This window comes from Acartia tonsa, chromosome 3 (assembly GCF_053477335.1).
Source record: "Acartia tonsa isolate MP-2025a chromosome 3, ASM5347733v1, whole genome shotgun sequence".
NCBI classification, from domain to species: domain Eukaryota; kingdom Metazoa; phylum Arthropoda; class Copepoda; order Calanoida; family Acartiidae; genus Acartia; species Acartia tonsa.
The window spans coordinates 16,638,573-16,661,668 of NC_137262.1; the positions used below are offsets into that span (position 1 = coordinate 16,638,573).

At 30.7% G+C, this 23,096-nt stretch overlaps 1 protein-coding gene across 2 annotated transcripts in view; it reads right to left on the reverse strand.

Annotated features, from left to right (window-relative positions):
• The window catches only part of LOC145313480 (glutamate-gated chloride channel-like), a 67,536-nt gene that overhangs the window by 21,986 nt on the left and 22,454 nt on the right, over positions 1 to 23,096 (reverse strand). For both annotated transcript variants that reach the window (XM_080152914.1, XM_080152913.1), the window contains exons 6-8: positions 13,102 to 13,165; positions 11,992 to 12,081; positions 1,408 to 1,490 (exon numbers count right to left, since the gene is read on the reverse strand). In XM_080152914.1, the coding sequence (XP_080009040.1) occupies positions 1,408 to 1,490; positions 11,992 to 12,081; positions 13,102 to 13,165 (237 nt within the window). The remainder of the gene's footprint in view (positions 1 to 1,407; positions 1,491 to 11,991; positions 12,082 to 13,101; positions 13,166 to 23,096) is intronic.

The window sequence follows — 23,096 nt, forward strand, 5'->3', positions numbered from 1 at the left end:
CTTGAAACTACCCCCACCATGAAAAAAATACCCCATATCAAATTTTGGTCCCCCATGTGCATAAATGGCCTCCTTATGTAAATCTGAATTACCACAGTCAAGCAACTAGGCCTCTATCTCTCACAGTTCTCCAGATATAAGCACTTGAAACTACCCCCATCATGAAAAAAATACCCCATATCAAATTTTGGTCCCCCATGTGCATAAATGGCTTCCTTATGAAAATCTGAGTTACCACAGTCAAGCAACTAGGCCTCTATCTCGTACGGTTCTCCAGATATAGGCACTTGTAACTACCCCCATCATGAAAAAAATACCCCATATCAAATTTTGGTCCCCCATGTGCATAAATGGCTTCCTTATGTAAATCTGAGTTACCACAGTCAAACAACTAGGCCTCTATCTCGTATGGTTCACAAGATATAAGCACTTGAACCTACCCCATCATGAAAAAAAATACCCCATATGAAATTTTGACACCCCATCATGAAAAAAATACCCCATATCAAATTTTGACACCCCTTGTGCATAAATGGCTTCCTTGTGTAAATCTGAGTTACCACAGTCAAGCAACTAGGCCTCTATCTCTTACGGTTCTCCAGATATAAGCACTTGAAGCTACCCCATCATGAAAAAATGACCCCATATTAATTTTTTGACCTCCATGTGTGAGTTTTAACCCCTTGCTTCAATGTTAATATCATAGCATTGTTTGCTACCCCATCTGTGTTTCTCAACCACTAATTATGTTTGATGACATCCAGAAAAATGTATATTATGTAGTTCAATAATCTGCCACTAGATGTTCCTATTTCAAACAAACTATTGTTTTTTTTTCTTCAATGGAGCCAAATTTTTATCTTAAAATATTAGGTAAAGTAAAGTATTAGAATATGTTGGTGATTTAGTATAAAAAAAGTCTTAAAAGAGAAATAAAAAAAATAAATAGAGGCATTTTCAAATTTTATTCAAAATATAGGAAAATATAGAAGAGTGAAAGGCATAGCTTCACTACAGTGGAGCATGGTAGCTTATGCTACCCTAATATAAATTCTTTCGCGCAAGGCTCACCTCGCAAACCCCTCTAGACTCTCCCCCCCCCCTACCCAGATTTTATTTCCCCTTCTGCCAATCATGCCCCCATCTATCAAATCAGACCCCACCTTCCAATTCTGGCCTCATCTTCAAATTTAGACCCCATCCTTCATTTTTGTCCCCTGTTCAATAATTTATCCCTTCTCTGACATTATTTTGTTTTAATTAAGCAATGGTAAAATGTATAGAGACGTATCATTAGTCATTTGTATTGAATGACAAACTTTTCTTATATGTACTATAAGTTTCTTCATTTGCCACAGACAAAAATTATTAAGTAATAGAATATTATTAAATATAAAAGAAACTTACAGCTGGCGATGTTAAGTGCACAGGTCTGTTCGTCCAGAGGGAAGAGGGCCAGGTGCATGGAGCACCCACACGTCAATGATACTCTAGATATAGAGATAAATAGATAGATAGTTTGTCCAGAGGGAAGAGGGCCAGGTGCATGGAGCAGCCACACGTCAATGATACTCTAGATATAGAGATAAATAGATAGATAGTTCGTCCAGAGGGAAGAGGGCATGGTGCATGGAGCAGCCACACGTCAATGATACTCTAGATATAGAGATAAATAGATAGATAGTTCGTCCAGAGGGAAGAGGGCCAGGTGCATGGAGCAGCCACACGTCAATGATACTCTAGATATAGAGATAAATAGGTAGATAGTTCGTCCAGAGGGAAGAGGGCCAGGTGCATGGAGCAGCCACACGTCAATGATACTCTAGATATAGAGATAAATAGATAGATAGTTTGTCCAGAGGGAAGAGGGCCAGGTGCATGGAGCAGCCACACGTCAATGATACTCTAGATATAGAGATAAATATATAGATAGTTCGTCCAGGGGGAAGAGGGCCAGGTGCATGGAACACCCACACGTCAATGATACTCTAGATATAGAGATAAATAGATAGATAGTTCGTCCAGAGGGAAGAGGGCCAGGTGCATAGAGCAGCCACACGTCAATGATACTCTAGATATAGAGATAAATAGATAGATAGTTCGTCCAGAGGGAAGAGGGCCAGGTGCATAGAGCAGCCACACGTCAATGATACTCTAGATATAGAGATAAATAGATAGATAGTTCATCCAGAGAAAAGAGGGCCAGGTGCATAGAGCAGCCACACGTCAATGATACTCTAGATATAGAGATAAATAGATAGATAGTTCATCCAGAGAAAAGAGGGCCAGGTGCATAGAGCAGCCACATGTCAATGATACTCTAGATATAGAGATAAATAGATAGATAGTTCGTCCAGAGAAAAGAGGGCCAGGTGCATAGAGCAGCCACACGTCAATGATACTCTAGATAGAGAGATAAATAGATAGATAGTTCGTCCAGAGGGAAGAGGGCCAAGTGCTTAGAGCAGCCACACGTCAATGATACTCTAGATATAGAGATAAATAGATAGATAGTTCTTCCAGAGGGATGAGTACCAGGTGCATGGAGCAGCCACACGTCAATGATACTCTAGATATAGAGATAAATAGATAGATAGTTCGTCCAGAGGGAAGAGGGCCAGGTGCAGAGAGCAGCCACACGTCAATGATACTCTAGATATAGAGATAAATAGATAGATAGTTCGTCCAGAGAAAAGAGGGCCAGGTGCATAGAGCAGCCACACGTCAATGATACTCTAGATATAGAGATAAATAGGTAGATAGTTCATCCAGAGAAAAGAGGGCCAGGTGCATAGAGCAGCCACATGTCAATGATACTCTAGATATAGAGATAAATAGATAGATAGTTCTTCCAGAGAAAAGAGGGCCAGGTGCATAGAGCAGCCACACGTCAATGATACTCTAGATAGACAGATAAATAGATAGATAGTTCGTCTAGAGGGAAGAGGGCCAAGTGCTTAGAGCAGCCACACGTCAATGATACTCTAGATATAGAGATAAATAGATAGATAGTTCGTCCAGAGGGATGAGTACCAGGTGCATGGAGCAGCCACACGTCAATGATACTCTAGATATAGAGATAAATAGATAGATAGTTCGTCCAGAGGGAAGAGGGCCAGGTGCATAGAGCAGCCACACGTCAATGATACTCAAGATATAGAGATAAATAGATAGATAGTTCGTCCAGAGAAAAGAGGGCCAGGTGCATGGAGCAGCCACACATCAATGATACTCTAGATATAGAGATAAATAGATAGATAGTTCGTCCAGAGGGAAGAGTACCAGGTGCATGGAGCAGCCACACGTCAATGATACTCTAGATATAGAGATAAATAGATAGATAGTTCGTCCAGAGGGAAGAGTACCAGGTGCATGGAGCAGCCACACGTCAATGATACTCTAGATATAGAGATAAATAGATAGATAGTTCGTCCAGAGGGATGAGTACCAGGTGCATGGAGCAGCCACACGTCAATGATACTCAAGATAAATTGATAAATAGATAGATAGTTCGTCCAGAGGGAAGAGGGCCAGGTGCATGGAACACCCACACGTCAATGATACTCTAGATATAGAGATAAATAGATAGATAATTCGTCCAGAGGGAAGAGGGCCAGGTGCATAGAGCAGCCACACCTCAATGATACTCTAGATAGACAGATAAATATATAGCTGAAAAAACGGCTAAGAGATAAATGGATATATAATAGGATAGATAGAAAATAGATTTATGGATAGATAATTAATAGATTGATGGATGTAGGAATAAAAATTTGAATGTAGATGAATAGTTTAATAGATAAATAAATAAATGGACGGATAGATTAATATGATTATAGTAGAATTGATGAATAGAAACATAAAATATATTTAAATAGATAAATAGATGGATAATAGATAGTAGTTAGGATTGTTCCTGGATATTAAAACTGAGAAATAGATTATTAAATGAGAAATGACAAAAGAAATTAAGAATTGTATTTTTTATAGGACTACAAATAATAAATAAATTACATAATAGTAATTATTTATAAGGACAAGTATGTATATATATTTCCTATAAGAGATGCACTGATAGAAGGATAAATTAGATTGAGGTAAATTTAGATTTTACAAGGCAAACAAAATTTAAATGTTTTGCAGCTGCATCCACCAAACAACAAATTTGGGTAAAAATACAGCGCTGTAAAAAATGCAAAGAAAACTAAAAGTGAAAACCTTGATTTGTCAAATATATATTATAAAAGTACAGCAGAGGACCTTAGAATTGGGTCATGATGGAGTACAGAAAACTGACCTCTACTTGCAAAAATAATAACGCAAACCAAATTTAAATGCCAATTTTTCCAACATTGACATTAACCTATGAAAAGTCTAAAAATGACTTCTACTTTATGAAATGTCTGTATATATGTACTGTACATACAAAAATTATATAAATATATTAAAATAATTTTATCTTTCTACCTTGTTAGATCTTTTTTCTCTTCAGATAACATATCCATTAACTGTAAATTGTACATGTATACTAAAGTCCAGTAAAACCTCTTTCTAGAATTCAATTTTAGAGAAATTGGTCTTCAGTCAAAACCAGGACTAAAGGGATATCCTAATAATAAGTATATAGACAGGGTCAGCCAAAGATCTTGTAAAACACTGAACCGATTTAGTTCTTCATTTAGGGAAGCTAAAAATAGGTCCCATGGTGGTTTTTAGGTTTATTTCATTTCCAAATTTAAGGCTTGGGATGAATTTAGTTTTTTTTTACACTAAAGTCTTCAGATGGTTTTAGACTAGACTATTTGTTTGCTCTTTTCTACCCTTTCAAAAACAGAAATCCTATTTGCTAGGAATGCAGTAGCTTGTAAATGTATTAAATAATAAAAAGAAGGAAAAATGATATTAAGATTGATTGTTTAACTACCATCTTTTAATATCAAAACAAAAAAAAGTATTGACAAATAGAACGACTCAATCATATCTTCATTTTAAAATTACACATTTCTTACTAGTATGAGAGTATAGTTACTTATTGCATCATATTATAGACAGCTTTCTGTGGATAATAAAATGAAGAATATTGGATTAAAACCAGTTTTAATAGCTCCGAGGGGACAAGGACTGGCCTAACAAAAAGGAATCAATTAAAAAAAAATTGCGGAAAATGGTCTGTAATTTGATGCTATTTATGATTTTTAAGTATGACTGAGAACCGGTTCTAATCCAGAGGATATCAACAGGTATCGAAGCAATACTGGAAAGTCTGTTACTTGACCATTTATCCCTGTGAACACATTTGATATTGTAAAGTGTATAGAAAATGGACCTGAAGTAGGGTTCAATAAAATCAGGAACACTTGGAAAAGTTAATAAAAAAAGATTTTGTGTTCTCAATTTTTATGTATAAAAGTCTGCCTTTGGCACCTGGTTAGAAAATGAGGGTAAAGAATAAGTAGAAACATATTACGTAAACAGTCATTATCAATTTCCTTCTGCTATCCCATTAATCTCTTGCTAAATGAATGTTTAAATATTTTTTTCTTGGAAAGGTAAATTTATGAAATTAAAAGTTTATCATGTAGTCAAATAACCTATCCCTGGATTTCTGGGTCCAATAAAATTCTTTTTGAATGTGAATATCTATGATTCTTCTTTGAATGTATGTATTGTAATATATTGAGAGCAAAATATCAAATTTTATCATATTTACACATTGAAAGTTAATGATTTACAATAAGTTTTTTTTTCTCAAATGTCTAAATATTTATTTTATACAGTGAGTATACAATGAGCAATAAATTCAATTTATGAGTTTTCAAAGAAAGCCTATGAAATCCAGATTAATCCAGAAAATTTGGAGGAAATTGTAAAGGGATTGTTAGTTAAATTTAATGAACTATAAACTAAGAAAAAAGTTCCAAGAAAAAAAACAATCATTTGAAAATTAGATTACCAGTATATCAGACTGACATAACCATTCTGTAATTAATCTGAAAATAATTGCTACAAAAATCTAACTGGAACTCTCCAGATTGTCTGCTTTAAAAAAGGGAGGTGGGGAGAGGGGAATGAAATAGAATATGGGAGGGGGGCCGTGTATTCTTAACTTTTACATTTACACTACTCTTTGTCTGCTATATTCAAAACTAACACAGCGAGTAGCGACATTTCATGCTCTAGTACCCAAACTCAGTCAGAAACTGCTAAATTCTTGCACATTCTCTTTAAGCTAGTACCCAAAGTCTGAGACTCATAAAAAGTTGAATTTTTGATCCATTGTCCCTACCCTACTCCCTGTATTTTATAGCTTAATATTTGTAAACAGTGATAAGAAAACATCAGCATGAAATTTGATAATTATTTCTTTCAAAGCAGTCAAGTAAATGATAATTCTCTGAGTTATAGAAAGACAAAGTTAGTATTAGAGTATATGCCACGCTATAGGAATTTTCACAAAAAAATCTACCATCAAACTCTGATGAACTTACAGCATAACAACAAATTTATAAAACTTGTTTGGTACTAAAATCTATATAAGCTTTTAATTAAATTTTTTTTACAAAAAACGTATATTTAATACTTAATAGGAATAATTTAAAAGAATTCAATTATTCATTTCCATAAAACTTTAATAATTACAAAATCTTGAAAAAACTCGAATTAAAATGCAAATAGAATCCATCAAAAAGTACAACTATGCAAATTAAGAAAGTCAACAATTTGCATTACAATTGTTGTGGTTTTTTTTCTTTTCTTTTTCTAATTACAGATTATTTGTGAGCAATTAAATTATTTGTAATTTTACTGTGATACTGAAGTTTTCTTTACCTTCAGATACAAAATTAAACACAATTTAAGGAAAATAAACAGGATAAAGTTACAAATTCTAACTATATTTGTTTCAATGAAAGACAGATCTATCTTAAATCTAAATAAAATCATTAATATTCAATAGAGGCAAACAGCAAAATATTATATTTACTATTTTTGAAACTTCCAATGTTTAATTATAATTCCTTTGGTCTGTCATTTAGTCATTAGAGCTCTTTCTGACTCTCCCAAAATTATTAGATTTTGATAGCTTAACCACAATAAACAGGCAAGAAACATGAAACATTTAAATTCACTTTATGCACATTTTTAACTAGTTTCTTAATTAGGAAGCATTTTTAAAGCAAATAGAACCAATTCATTTTAAATTATTCACAGTGCAATCAAAGAATATATGTTAGAGTATAATTGTGATTTTTGAAAGATATTTGAAATGTTTGCTCATGTGTACTACGTGTAATGTAAATGTAAAATTAAATACTCACATACACACTGGAAAACTACACCTAAGAGTTTCTAAAAATCTTTAATAAACTTAAAGATATGGCCTTTTTGAATAATTTTCACAGAAAAAAATCTTTAGATACCAATCTAATGAATTATTAAAATAATAAAAAAAATTATGTATTATGTTTAACCATTTTCATAGTCTTGTAACATGTATTTCAATTTTAATTATTTTTTCGGTTATCCTACCTAAACTTCTATCTATACTTTATAATCTTTGAATGTAATTGTACATTATGATTTCTAACTACATGTATTACTGCTACTCAATTCTTATACAGAACAAGTATTAAATACATAATTAACAAGAATGGAATCATTCATACTTGCATAGATTTAAAAAGCATGAATAATATAATTATGCAACGACCAACCCAGATTATAAAAGTACCAAACTGTGCATAAAGTTATGTGAATATGTGTAATAATATTATTGATATTATTTTGTATTCTTATGTTGAAATACACATCTATCTATCTATAATTTTAAATATATGAGTAATATAAATTTGAAGGCAATGCAATCTCCTCCCACCCAATTATTGTTTTAATTAAATTAAAAATCTGTGGTTTTTTTTCAATATTTATTTATTACTTTAGGTTAGATAAGGTTGTGTATATTGGGTAGCCTTAAAGGGTTAGAGCACTGCAGGTTTAGTCTCCGCGCGCAGTATTTGGCCCACCCATAGGGGTAAGGCACAGGATAAAAACTGCCCACCATTTTTTCAGTTTGTTTAAAAAAAAGGTAGAAGGGGTTACAGCGTTCAACATTCATTTAGATTTTTAAATAATGGTTAAGATAAAGATCTAATTATTGATCTATTCTTCTATTGTGGAATAAGGATTTGAAGAAAAACCAAATGTATGAAGGAGAAAAAGAAATATTATTAGTTGAAAACACGTCCTTCAGGAGATGAAACTCATTTATTTGCATTTGTGAAACATTCATAGTACCTATTATCTGCAAACAATTGTATTTGCAACAAATATCATCACAAACAATTCAATATTAAATTTGCTAAATGTCCTTATAAATTAGGAAAATTGAGGCAAAATAATTCTCTTCTTATTTTCTAAACATAATTCTGAAAAGGAAATTAACTTGTGTCAAATTGTACTGAAGACACTCTGTCCAAAAGACGTGTCAAACAACTGTAATTAATCTTTGCTGGATTGTGTTTACACTGGAATTGTAATTTGTTATTGCACAATTTTCGTTATTATACAGTGTGCAATAATATCATGTTTTATTATAGACGCGTGATCATACATGTTTGATTAATCGAAAAGATTGTCTTTCTAGGATAAGATCTTAAAAAACCTTCTTACTTTTTACTTTATTTATTCACCTACCTCCCCTATTTTTATTTCAGTTTTAAAAAAATTATGGATTTAAATTTTTTAAATGGCGTTTTATCTTGAAAGAGAGGGTGGTGGGGATACCCTCCCCTAAAATGGTTATAAATCTTTCCAGGCCCTATTGAAGCTTCACTCTAAAGAAAAAACATATATATATATATATAGGGGCTACACACGGATAGACACAGAGAAAGACATCCTCTTACCTTTGTAAAAGGACAGATTTAGAATTTAGAAACACAAAAATAACACTTTTGGGGGGTATTATACCAACCATTAATAAAATTCTCCCCTTTTTTCTCATTGTCTTTATAATTATTAGCATTCTATTTAAAAATATATAAATAAAAACAAATGAAAATAATTTGCCTATTTATACTAGTTGATGTCAAACTGTGATAAAACATAAAACTAAATTGCCATGCTCATAGCTTAGATTAATTTTAATTATGTGTAACGCCACACAATGTATATTTGTAACTGTTTTGGTTTACACCAAAAGGCAAAAAACAAAAAAAAAGGTTGTCGGTTGTGAATTTAATATAGTTAATTTTTTCTGGAAAAGTTGCATTTAAAAGAAGAATTACAGACAGAACAAGTTATTATCAAGTTTATAAAAAGGGAAGATTATTCTGGATAAAACCTCCTTTAAAAAATATGGTGGTGTCATAAGAGGGTTTTAATGTATCTAAAAAACTTTTAGGCCATAGTTCAAAGCTCTTAGTTTGTACAAATTAGGTGAATTTTAGATAGATAGATAGATGTGTTTCAACATAATTATACAAAATGATAATAATTTTTCTTACACATATTTACATAATTTTATGCATAGTTTGGTACTTTCATAACCTGGGTTGGCCGTTGCAAAAGCTGGAAGTACCAATTTAAGACAAACATATTCAAATGATTTTTAGTGTTTCTAGCTACATAGAAATTTTAATCAGATAATTATATTGGATATATACATATAACATATAAATAGGTTTAAATAGTATAAATAAATAGTAAGGTATTAATGATGCTATTTACACTATGATACAATGGGGTTAGAGAAATTTAAATTTTTAGAGTAAATTAAGGCAAATTTTAATTATTTTTACAGACAAAACATTTTTGCTTATTATAATTAAAACTCTTATATTTATCTAAAGCTTTCTTTTTGATGATATTTTTAGTGGAGTTTTTAGTTTCAGCACACCTTATTGCAGTGTCTAGGTTGTTCCATGTTTTAACAAAGCAAACATTAGGAAAAGTTTCTAGAGCTTTATGTTTAGGTAAAGGTACTTTTAATTTCATTACTCTGTTGGATAACATTGGTTCAAAAATATTATTGAATGAGTCTGGCATTTGTCCTGCAAGGAAACTTTTTACAAAGCTACCTATATTAACAGTCATAATATCTTCAAGTTTAAGTAAATCAAGTTTTTCAAGTAATGGATCTACATGAGCATTGTACTTTGCATTAGCGACATATCTCACAGATTGCTTTTGTCTTAATAATAATCTATTCATTCCCTCACATTTAGCATTACCCCATGTTATAATAGAAAATTCCAAGTGCGATTTTACAAGGGAATTATATATAGATTTACGAATTTTAGTTTAAAACCAAAATTTTTGATCCACCCCCCACCTCCACAAACAAATTTTATAGGAACCTAGTAATAGTGTCTAACTTTTTATCTTTGTGACGTAACAAAAATCGAAGGATGAGAGGGGAGGTGGGAAAGGAAACCCCTAAAAAGAGATGGATTTTTGTTACGTCACAAAGATAAAAAGTTAGACACTATTACTAGGTTCATTTTATAGATTTTATTGAAAACGTTTTTTGTTAGATTAATTCTAGGAAGGTGTTAACAACTTGACATGTTTGTATATGTTCTGTAATTAGTTTTTTCTTCAGAATATTTATCCTTTGGTTTGATGAATAAATATTTAAAGCATACATATAAATTGTAGAACAGGACTGAAATGTTTTTGCAGTTATTCAAACAGCGAAAGGGAGCATGAATATTTCTGTGATTTTAAAAAAGTTTTTTTTTACTAGAGGCATTTACTTAAAGATGTCAAAAGCTGACAAAAGAGTTGATTGACTACTACCTACAATCTACATTTTAGTAGTATGCCTACCTTATATCACATTTATTTACATTTTTTTACAGAAAAAACAAATAAATACGGGTACTACTTGTAGCTGCATTGCTAATAAAATAATTAAAATCAAATTAGCTGTTATGTAAGTATGCTTTGTATTGTATATATTTAATGTAATGTACTATATTGGTATTTAAATCGTATGCAAACGGTCATTTTATGAAGATTTCATGTTTATTTTAATGAGTTCTGTATTCTTGCACATTGTATTTTAAGTACATGTGCATGTTTAATGGAATGAACAATGCTAATCTGCAGTAGCTTAGTTTTGGTTCTGCTTCCTATGTGTATTAAAGAGAATTTTGTTTTAGGGTGTTTAAAAATGTTAACCATTGTATAATGAGTATATTTCAAAAAAATCTTAAACAGGTGAATAAGGCATTAAAGTTCTCTGTGTCTTTTTTTTAGCAGTTATCATATGCAAAGTTTCAACCTTTAAAGCTTGAAAAGGACTATATGTACTATTAGAATGTGCTCACATTTGTTAAAAGTAAAGCTTGGAATAATTATTCCTTAGACAACAAGATATAATATTATAAGCAAGGCATCAAATCCTAAAGATAAAATTATGTCCTTTTAATTTATCCTGTATATGAGAAATTTAGCAACAAATTTATGTACATTTTTGTTTAGCCTTACAAATTAATGTTCTGCTTATCATGTTCTGACACGCTACAAGAGTTATTGTTCGTTTATCCTTCCTGCTCATTGTAGAGATTCGATTCTATGGATATTGTCATGTTTGTTTAATAATGGTTTAGGCACAATTACTCATTTTGATTAATGACTTACAATAATTTTTTGTGCTTACATTCCTGTCTATTTCATTAATCTTAATTTTCTTTATAAAACAAATAAAATTTTGCCTAAAAAAACATTTGAAAATGTTATAAAGTATCATATATTTCATTACGGCTTGAATTGCGACAAATTTCTACTGGTTCTTAGTATAAATTTAATTTTCTAATTGTTCATTTTCTATCAGAAGACAACTGTCATAAAACTATATTAAAGAAACAGATAACAGTTCCTTTTAAAATGTGAAAAAAGCCTAAGTACATAAATCCATTTTTAGGAAAAAAATATGGACCATTTTTAGGAAAAAAAGGTGGAATGAAGCGTGCTCTTTTTTGTTTGTACCTGATACTGTATAATACATCACCATCTGGAAATATTCTGATATAAAGATTTGGCTGGAGAATGTTGTGGAATGCTCCTATCTTCTCATTTCTAAATTGAATAATAAAATTATTTTCATATACTTTTCACTTCTTTAATATCTGGATAATATTTAGCTTTTTACGTTTCTTTTAATGGGATCTTGGACAAAGTAGCTTCAGACAAAGTAGCATCGGACAAAGTAGCTTTAGGACAAAGTAGCTTCAGGACAAAGTAGCTTCAGGACAAAGTAGCTTCAGGACAAAGTAGCCTCCTAAGGAAAGTAGCCTCCACTGATAATAAAGGTCATGGCCGCAGCGCTGGCCCCCTGGCCTGCCTAGCCGCGGGCGTTCGGCCCCCTAGCCCATAACCTAACCTAACCTAACCAAAAAATTGTAAAAACATTATCAAAACTTGTAAAAACAATATTAAAAATTGTAAAAATCTATCAACCACTTTTTGCAAAATCCACGAAATTCTAAACCACCTATGTATTATCAGTTGATGATATTTTTCTTAAATAAATGTTCTGAGGTTAACATAGATTAGGTTAGGTTAGGTTATAGGCTAGGGGGCCGAGCGCCCGCGGCTAGGCAGTCCAGGAGGCCGAGCGCTGCGGCCATATCGGAGACTATTTTTCTTAGGAAGCTACTTTTCTTAAGTAAATGTCCTGAAGCTACTTTATCCTGAAGCTACTTTGTCCGAAGCTACTTTGTCTGAAGCTACTTTGTCCAAGATCCTTTTAATGTACTAATTATGAATAATGGTAAAAGTGAAATAATTTTCTTTTAATCTTTTTAGGGGGTTTAAAGTCTTTTTATCTGGACCGGATATCGGATATCCGGCTGATTTCAAATAAGAAAATTACAGCTATTTAAAATAAAAAAAGTAAGGATTTTTGTTGTACAATATAAAAAGATTATATTGCCGGATATCCGACCGGACAGTTTCAATATCCGGTATCCGGCCGGATATTTAATATGGCCACATATCCGGCTAAAACGGATATCCGACCCAACCATAATATAGACCCTTCTAACATAAAAGTAGACCAATACATGTATATCCTTTTAAAAAATTTGATTTGCTTACCTGAAGAATGTATCGGGCATCCAGACTTTTGAAGCATCTGTCATAGTCAAGTACTTGATTCTTTCTAAATAAAAAAAGAAATATTTTTAAACAAGGAAAATTGTGCAAATAAGAAGTGCAACTCTAAGGGGATCGGTTATTACAAAGTACTTGAATCTTTTCAAGTAACTAAAACAAAATAAAAATTATTGTCTAAGGCAACCTTATTTAACCTTAAAACGTAATGATTTGAATTAATAATAACTTTCTTTTACTACTATACAAATAATTTTCTTTTAACTATATTTTGTCATAAATAAATATAAAAGTTGTAAGTGCATCAATTAGTGTGTCAACAGAGGTAAACAAAAAAGGTGTCCAATCTTTTCCACGACAATATCATATGAATGAGTCTTGATCAGCATATGTCATAATATCAAAGTTTTCAATGCTTAAACAATATTAGCGGTGTAATTATAGTATCTTTCATTTTATTTAAAAATAGCTTATGTAAAGTTTCCATGGAATGGAGAACTCCATCAACCGCAGGGAAATCAACCATTTACAATTTAAAAATCAGCTAGAATTTTAACCATGAACCAAATATAGCAAAGCCACATTAAAAAATCTATGAGATAAAAATGAAAACTTTTAAAATAAAAATTTAAGACTGTAACTTTGATGTCCTTTAGATGGTAGAGATATGGGTTTGGTAAGAAAATTAATGTTTGTCATAATGTAAATAAATGTCATATCTCTAATATGTCAAAATGCCTAATTTTTAAAAATGGCATAAAGTCAGATTAAATAATTTTCATCACATGTTCTCCAAATCAAAGTATTAAATGTCTCTCAATAGTTGTTTGGTTCTGATGACATATTATAATATGATTCTTTTAAATTTACTATTCTAAATGAAAAGAACAAGTCTTTTGTGGGAATGATAGTACACCAACAAAAACTCACATCTCCTGCACATTAATTGCACTTTAACCACTTATAAGTCAAGTTGGTCGTTATCAAATGTGTTTATTTTTCATTTAGATTTTAGTTTTATACAGAATGAGATAAAAATATTTACAGAATATATACAGAATTAAATCAAATTAAAGTTTATTTTTCTACATATCTAAGAAAATTCCTGCCTTAATAGACAGGCATACGTACTATTTATTCTTAGAAACTTCAGAGTATTGTTTATATACAGTTTTTTTTGAGGGTTATAAGGATATGTACTTTAAATGTTTTTTTTTCTCTTTCTTGACAATATGGCACTCACTGAAAGTGTTAATTACTAATAATCTTTTATATACGCCAAAAACTTGGTGATTTTGTGACTTAATAAATCGATTTTTTACATTATATATTTATTAAAAATTGAAAAGAAAGAAATAGATATGGTATTTCATGAAAATCATAAAGTAACTTTTATGTTTTTCTAAGAAAATCTAAATGATCTACTACAAGTAACTTTTATAAATAGAATTAGCAAAAACCATCTGTTATGTTTTTGCTTTTAGTGTAGGTAGGTAGATAAACAAAAAGGAAATGGATATATCATTTTGATGTATCATGTGTTAAATATATTTGGAATTTTAACAATTTTATCAATTTTAAACAATAAGTAAATTAGTAAACAAAATATTTGTTTCGTTTTACAAACACGAATGTCTTTAAATTGCATTATAATTTTCTTCAGGTTGTTTTTTATTGATTAGTAAGCGAATATTTTAACAATGAGTTATGATGTTATATAAAGAGGTAAGCTTTTTTGATTAGCAAAGGAACTCGCTAACCGCTCGACCGATATGATTCTCCTTGGCAAAAAAGATTGTTATAGATCCAGAGAATGTTTTCAAATATTTTGTGGAAGGATGTCTCCGCACACCCAATATAAGATGACCCTTAACCCCCCAAAAATTTTACTTTTTCTTTTTAAAACTTAAATAGGGTCGACTTCCTCCCCCCCCCCCCTTTAATTGAGGCTTCCAGGGGCAAAACTGATAGTACTATATAATGAAGTCTGTAACTTTGTTGGATATTTCTTTGGTTATCCGTTAAGAAAATAGAATAAAATGTCTTAACTAGACAAAGTATGATGTAAATCCTTATGAAAATATAAACATTTCTATTTGTGTAGTAGACAGTTGGGCATGGGGAGAAAAATTAATTCCTTAACAATTTTATAATAACTAGGCAAACCCTTTAAACTTCACAGGTTTAAAGTAAATAAAGTACTTTTATTAACAGTAAATAGTTTAGAAATGATATCATTGCACTGCTTTTTCAATTGTATAGCCTGTCAATAATCAACAAAGTCAATTGTAAAGGTACTTGGATAGAGGGACTGCAGGTCTGAAAGTCATTTTCATATAAAGTGATGTCCTTTTATACAGGTAAAGATATGAATATATAGTCTTTATATAATAGAAGAGCTATATATCTGCCTAACTATAGTTTATATGATATTTTGACTAAATTGTGCTTTGTTTACTTAACAATTTACATTTTTACATTGTGTATATTTACAATTTAGGCAATAACCCTTCAAGGCGCGCCAAGTAGACCATATCTTACCCTCCCCTATCTCGATTTTTTTTTAATGTGAGAAATATAAAGGTAAGGTATCACAGTACTACTAATAGTTATAAAAATGGTTTAGTCTAGATTATATTAGATTAAATTGTTCATATTGTAGCCCTCCAAGGTAATACAAATCTTGAAACAGCGTAAAGTGCCGCCAAAAATGACGTGATACAATACAAGTCACCAATGAGAGGCCAATTTAAATTTTACCATTGGTCAATTACAATTTATACTAGTACATCATTGGTACTTTGTATTGTATCGTCATAGTCTTGGAGGCACTTTATGCTGTTTTACAAATCTTGAAATGTGAAATGGTCTTTATGGTAAAAAGATTTTTTTTCTTATTTTGTCTTATTGTTTAAATATAAAGTAAACTCCTAAAACAAAAATATTTCTTGATAAACTTTAATTCTGCATTTATTTCTGATTTATTTCTAATGCGTAAAACATTTTTACCTAAAAGTTATTTTAAAGTTTCAGACACATTTTCTTTTCAAATTAATTTCTTTCATAAACTTGAATGTTAATTTAAATGAAATATAAATATTATCACAAAGTTTTGACATCCAAGGATCATACTTCTTACAAAAACTTTAATGTTCAAGAGGATCTTTAGAAACTTTATATTAGACTATTCTAATATGTCGCCATTCGGACACTCTAGCCATAAGTTTTATAATTATCCCCTTTTTTATAGGCCCTATAAAGACCTGCTTTTCTTTTCTATTATACAAATCTAATTCTTTTTCATCGAACTCTACATTTGAATTGAAAAGTCTGAAAATAAGTCTGAAAGGTACAAAAAATTCTTTTAAAAATTGAATGAAAAGATTATAATTGCATTAGTTATTTTCAATAAAAAGAAGTTTTACATAGATGTCTATCAGGGGCATCCAAGCTTTTTTATTTGGGGAGGGGGAAAATTTTTTTTTAAGGTGGGGGGAGGTACTTTGCTTTTACCCCCCAAAATGTTTTACCCCGGGGGGTAAAATTTGCGTTGGGGGGTAATTACCCCCCCTGAAATATGTTGAAAGGGGTAAATTATTTTTACCCCCCCCCCCCCCCAAATTTACCCCCGGGGTAAATAGATAACAATTAATACAGAAATATTTAATCAAAAAATTGGTGCTAATTTTTTTAAAATTACCACGTACAAACAGCATATCATTGTAAAAACCGCTTGGTAAAGTTAACTTTTTAGATCAATTTTGATATTCTGAAATCTATTGTATATAGCTAAAAATAAAAAATGTATAAAAAATCAATTTTTTATTCTTTCTAATTTCTGTGAAATGATGATTTTCATTTCTTTTCAATTGATTTCAATAATGAAAACAATCAAAATAATCTTTTGAAGAACAGACTTTTTATAGAAATCTTAAGATTTTCAGTTTCTTTCAGAAAGAAAACATTTGCTATTACAATTGATATAGAATTACTTATATGATGATGATCGATATTTTCGCATACTCTACTAAAATGACATTTCCAGCTGGCTAATATAAAGATACCCTCCATTCCCCCAGTTATGACTTTCCCCATCCCTTCAACTGACCATGGAGGAACGCATTTGCCAATAACTGATGGCTATAGCAGAAACCTAAATTAACAATAAAAAATTTCCCTATCACAATATCCGCGTATTATATATCAATTGACATTATCCTATTAAGATATGATGTTGTTATTATATGACCGCAAGAATGTAGTCATATTGTTATTAGGATATTGCAGTGTTGATAATATTTCAGTCATAAATTACATTTGACATAAATTTAAGTTAATAAATGCTATTTGAAAAATAATAAGTCGATATTATATCAGCAAATTTTACTTTAATACCAAATAAAAGTTTTAAAATATTCATCTTATTCCTGAAAATGGAACTGTAACAAGGATGACAACATCCATAAAAGGGAAGCACTGAAATGGTAGGACAAACGGACATTAACACTTGTATAGGGTCAGAACTGAATAATCAGAATATAAATGAATAAGAGTCCAAGGAAAATTTTAAGTAAATATGTTGAAAAGCTGCTCGATACAGGGTAATGTTTATGGACATACTTACATTAGGACTTGATAATAGAGTTGGAAGGACGGACCGACCCTAATTACAAATATTTCAAGCCTATTATGATTTGTTTTACTCTTAATTTCAAACCTTTGTAAAGATGTGATCGGTCTAGGATTCGAACTACTCACTCAAAGTGGGGGCATAAACCTTTAGCAAATACATACATGTGACATATATATTTCTGTAACCCATAAAGCAGTACAAAAATACTTGGAACTAAGTGTGCCAAGTTTCAACAAAGATTACCAGGTATTTTCTTAAATTTTGATATGAGCCGTTTTATAATTTACCAATTTCAACTCTTACCAAAGAATATATTATAAAAACAGAAGAATTTAATGGATAATCTTTAAATTTACTGTTCCTTCATTTTTCGACGAATATTCAAAATTGAAACAATGATTGATTAAAATCAAATAAGCTGTCTAACCCAAATGTTACTCTAAGGCATTGACGTGCAGTAGGGAGGTGGAGAGGGCTGTAAATACCCTATAAGATAAATTGAAACTGGGTCAGCTTTTTTTTTATCACTAATAGGTTTCACACACCTCTGGTGATTTGCTGTTCACTCCACTATAACTAGTACTTGTTGCATTGCCCCTAGCTTCTAGGGAATGGTGGGTAAGGAAAATAAATAGCCTAAAACCAACCTAAGTCTTTTATATGGTTGTCGGAAAAGTATAACCAATTCGGACCATCATTTTCTGAGATATTAAGCATCAGAAAAACCTTAGTACTTTATATTATAGGATATCTTTCAGCATTTTCGACCAAAGATCCTTCTTTATTAAATCCATTCAGAGTAAGGAGGGGGAGGGGGGAGGGATGGATAAGATGCTTGGCATATTAGAAAGGAAAATGTGAGATTACGTGTAAAGCAATTATATGTTGTGAAAGAAAGATATAGAAAGTTAGATTCAAGAGGGAAACCGTAAGCAGAAGTTCTAAGAAATAATAGACATGTATGTGTTAGACCAACAAATCAACTCTGTCAAGTTCTTTTGTTGTTATTTTATCAATATTACAATATATTCATTATTTCATTAGAAAATAAAAAAAAGTCATTTGTCACCAATAATTAATTTATTATTTAAATCGGTTATATATCTAAAAGGAAAAATTAAACATGAAATTTAAATAGTTTTTTTTTTGGCAAATTTGGTTCAATAGCTATCATCCAAGTGAAGTTGCCTGCTATTTTCGTTGACATTACAGATTTCCTACATCAATGTAAGTATAATATTCTTAGGAATACTCAATTGTTAGAAAGGCTACTTATTGTTACCATAAGTATGAGAATAACTTCTAGAAAAAGCCTAACTTTTGAGAGCTGATAAAAGTTTACCCTTTTTACTTTGCTTGTTGCAAAAAAAGCATCACATTACTTATAAAAAAAATCACAAAAGAAACCTCAGATAGTTATAAATAAATAACTCGTTTTGTCTTATTATTATTAAATATATTTGTCCGTCCATTTGTCCGGATTGAGCTTAGAAATTTCCCTTACCATAAGACCAACTATTCAAAAACGGAATATACCATGATTTAAACACCTTATTGACGAAAAAATATACCCCTACGTTATCCCTTACCACTTCTCCAAAAAAAAAATAATACTCAGCTGCTAAAAATCCTGGCCAAACTTTTAAATCTATTGTCCTGGCAAATGTCTATGCACGCGTCTGCTTAAAGAATAATTTAAAATAAATAATATTAAACATGTTCTTTAGGCTTATTTGAATCTTTTTTATGAACACTTAAATCGGCATAAATTTAATTGAATTAGACTATGTTAAGTTTTACTATAATAGAATCTATCCGCAGTTTTTACAAAGAAGTAATATATATATTGTTAAAAGTTCACGAATAAAGTAATAGTGATCTAAAATTATATTTTTTTATGAAAAGAATATATAAGGCTCTAAAAAATACTTTTTTTCAGCGAAGGTACTCCGTAACTTACAATGTCAAAATTACTTCTAACTTTTTGCCCTAACACAATGGGAATGGAGGCTTTTGAGTTTTCATTGAATATTCCTAATTCTGTCAATAAGACAATAAAAAACCCGTAATTTACTTTTTATCTAGATTTTTTAAATTTGGGAATAGTCCTTTTCGTAACATTAGGTTAGGTTATATTGGTTTAGGTGACTGCCCCACAGGGTTAGGTAATTGGTCCCGCAGGGTTAGAGCCCCTCGCAGGGGCTAGAAATAGGAGAAAAGCTACTGTGAAAAATACGAAGAATCGCCCCATAAGGTGCGATGTTACGAAAGGGACTATACCCTAAAATTTTTATAAAAAAAAGTATTTTCAAAAAATCCAGTCTAAATTGTCTCAAAATACTCAGGATTAAAGGTTTAATAGTCACTAACATATAATTATTTACATGTTTTCCAATCCCAAAATCCATGAATTGTTACTGCACCAAAACAAACAAACTGAATCTTTGAATAGTATTGAATTAGTTTTCTTGTACACAAATAATTTTATTTGTATAAAATAATATGATGCATCCCATAAAAACTTTGTGTTTAATCAAAGATATCAAAATGATTGTTTCTATTAATTTAAAATGATATATTTTTCCAAAAATAATTCTGCCTTTTTAAATTGGACATATCGATGAGGACAAATGAATCAAAATATGAAGCCCTCTTATGTATTTGAATGACAATGTGTATTTGTAAGTTATTTCTAACATTAATTTATTTCTCTTTTAAACATCCTAATTGTTAAAAATATTGAATATTTGGCATATTTCAAAATAAATATTTTATAACAGAACATGAATGATTTTTGATACATTAAATATATATGTACCAGACTTCTTCAAATATTTTATTTACAAGGCTAGGCAGCCGTTATCCATTGAGAAGGCAATAATATAGAAAAAAATCAATTCTTTATATGAAAAAACATCTCCCAAATACTTTAAACAACTGATAATTATTGGCTTTTTGGCGGTTGACAAGACGTGATATTAACATGTTTAACAATCATAAAATAATACATTAAATTTTAAATTTGCACCAAATAAAATATTTAACATGATATAAATTATTTGATGTTTTAAATATATTCAATCATGCAATTTACTTCAAGAATTTACGTAAATTCTTATAAAATTTAAAATGTTACATTTTTTTAAAATACAATGTGTGTTTAAGTAGTTTATATGAAAAAAAGAACAGTAATCTGTAATTCATGTATAAAAGCAGATCATCAGATGATTGCTTATTGTATATTCAGAAAAAAGCTAAAATGTAAATAGCTAAGCAAGCGATTTATTCATAAAAAGGACGTGCACCAACTATCCCGTTCCCCCATAAGGACAAAAATCAACACATGAAGCAAGCAATTGAGTGAACGTTGAGTGAACGCTTGCAAGTAGGTTACTGTGGTAGCTTATAGAGTTGCCTTGCTACTAAAAAGTATAAAAACTATATGTATGAAAATCAAATGACCTAGATCTGTTTATTTTCCCCTATCAGAGTGTTAAAGGTTTGAAATATTGGTTTTTGAAATAATAGGGAATATCAGGCAGAAAAGGAGAATGAAATTAGACACAAATTTTTAAATTACAAATACAGAAAAAAAATGCAAATAATTAGACTTTTGATTGTTTGACCATTGTCAATTCTACTAGGGTTTGGACAAGGCATTCTCCCTGATTTTTCTATTATTGATTGCTATTTATCTGAAAGAGGAGAAATAGGGTCAGACTAAGTTAAGATTCTAACCAAGAATCTTACCATGTTTATTTATTTTTTTGCAAAAATAATTGCACATTCAACTTGTGAAATGCATTGTCATAATGAAACTTTGTTTTTTAATCAGGCAATGAAAAGAGGAATATCATCAATCTAAACACACATAAACTTTAACTTAATATTTTTTCTCGTTATCATTCGAATCCGGTGGATAGGAACCGGTTCTCATCCATACGAAAAAACTATGTCTAGCATCGTATTATAAACCACTTTCTACGAATATAAAAATGTACATTCATAAGATTAAAATCAGTTTTTTTAGCCTGTGCCTTCGGCACCTCGGGGCTAAAAAACTGGTTTTAATCTTATAATTGTACATTCTATATCCGCGGAAAGCGGTTTATAATACGATGAAAGAAATAACTATTAAAGATTTCTATTTTCTATAAAAAGCAAATTTTGCGTAAAACTTCTTTACTGTAAATTTCTTTAACTATCAATATTAATTTGATTATTGGTGACAATAACATTGACAATATTTTTGGAAACGATTTAGCTTTGACCCTTGAGTCTTAGAGATGAATTATTTAAGATTAAGAAGATATCTATAATTCTATAATATTTGTCGAAAGTTATGAAAATGTAACAAAAAGCTCATAGTAAAATGTATTTGATACAATTAAAAACATTTAATTTGTGTTATATTTAATAAACAATATATTCCCCCGTTTACATTTTTAAGTTCAAATATGAGGTTGAAAAATACAGCTTATTGTATATAAAAAAAAGTTGGAAAAAAAATCAAATTTTTTTTACAAACAACTATGAAAGGAATAGAAATTCAAATAGGACTAATAAAAGAATAACTGGGATATTAACATAAGAATGATAAAAGTATAAAAAATCAAAGATTAAGATTTAAAATACAATTGGTTAGCTAAAAGATTTATTTTTATTTTACAGAAGGTTTTCTCTCCAGTTCGACCTTAATCCCTAACAGTCGGGCCCCTTGCCTTACCTTAATCGGTCGTGGGGGGGGGGGGGGGGGCGTTCGACGCCCCCCCCCCCCTATTATCTCAGTTCCTATTAAAGCTAGAGTCCTAAACATTTTTGTGCAAGTCCCCTGTGTTATGATGAATTTCCGACCTTGAGTAAGTCAAAGTCAATTTTCGCTTCCTTCACACTTTTATATAACAACCTTTGTTTTTAGGTCCTTTTTTACTTAAAAATTTCAAACAAATGTAATTTTTTTAATTTTGAAGAAAAATATTTTTGCAGAAAATGTTTATCTTTATGTAAATTTTATATTTGAAATATCAAAATATAAATTTCAGCGGCCGCAGCTGTACTTGGCAGCTGCCAGCTGCCACAGTCGGCGGTCGGCGGGAAAACGGCGGCGGATCTTTAACTTGAACACCTGTATTTAATATGAGGATGTACTACTAGAGGATATTTTTGTATTTTAGTAAGATAAAATGCTTTGTTTAAGTCAAGAAAAATATTTTTGCTCTTTACCTGGATGACCCTACCAGGTTTGCTGACATCCTGTGCCCGCCAGGATGGAGATATTAAAAAAATTCTAACTCTCAGTTATGTGTTATACTCACACTTAAAAAGTCTAGCAGTTTGGGCTCTTATC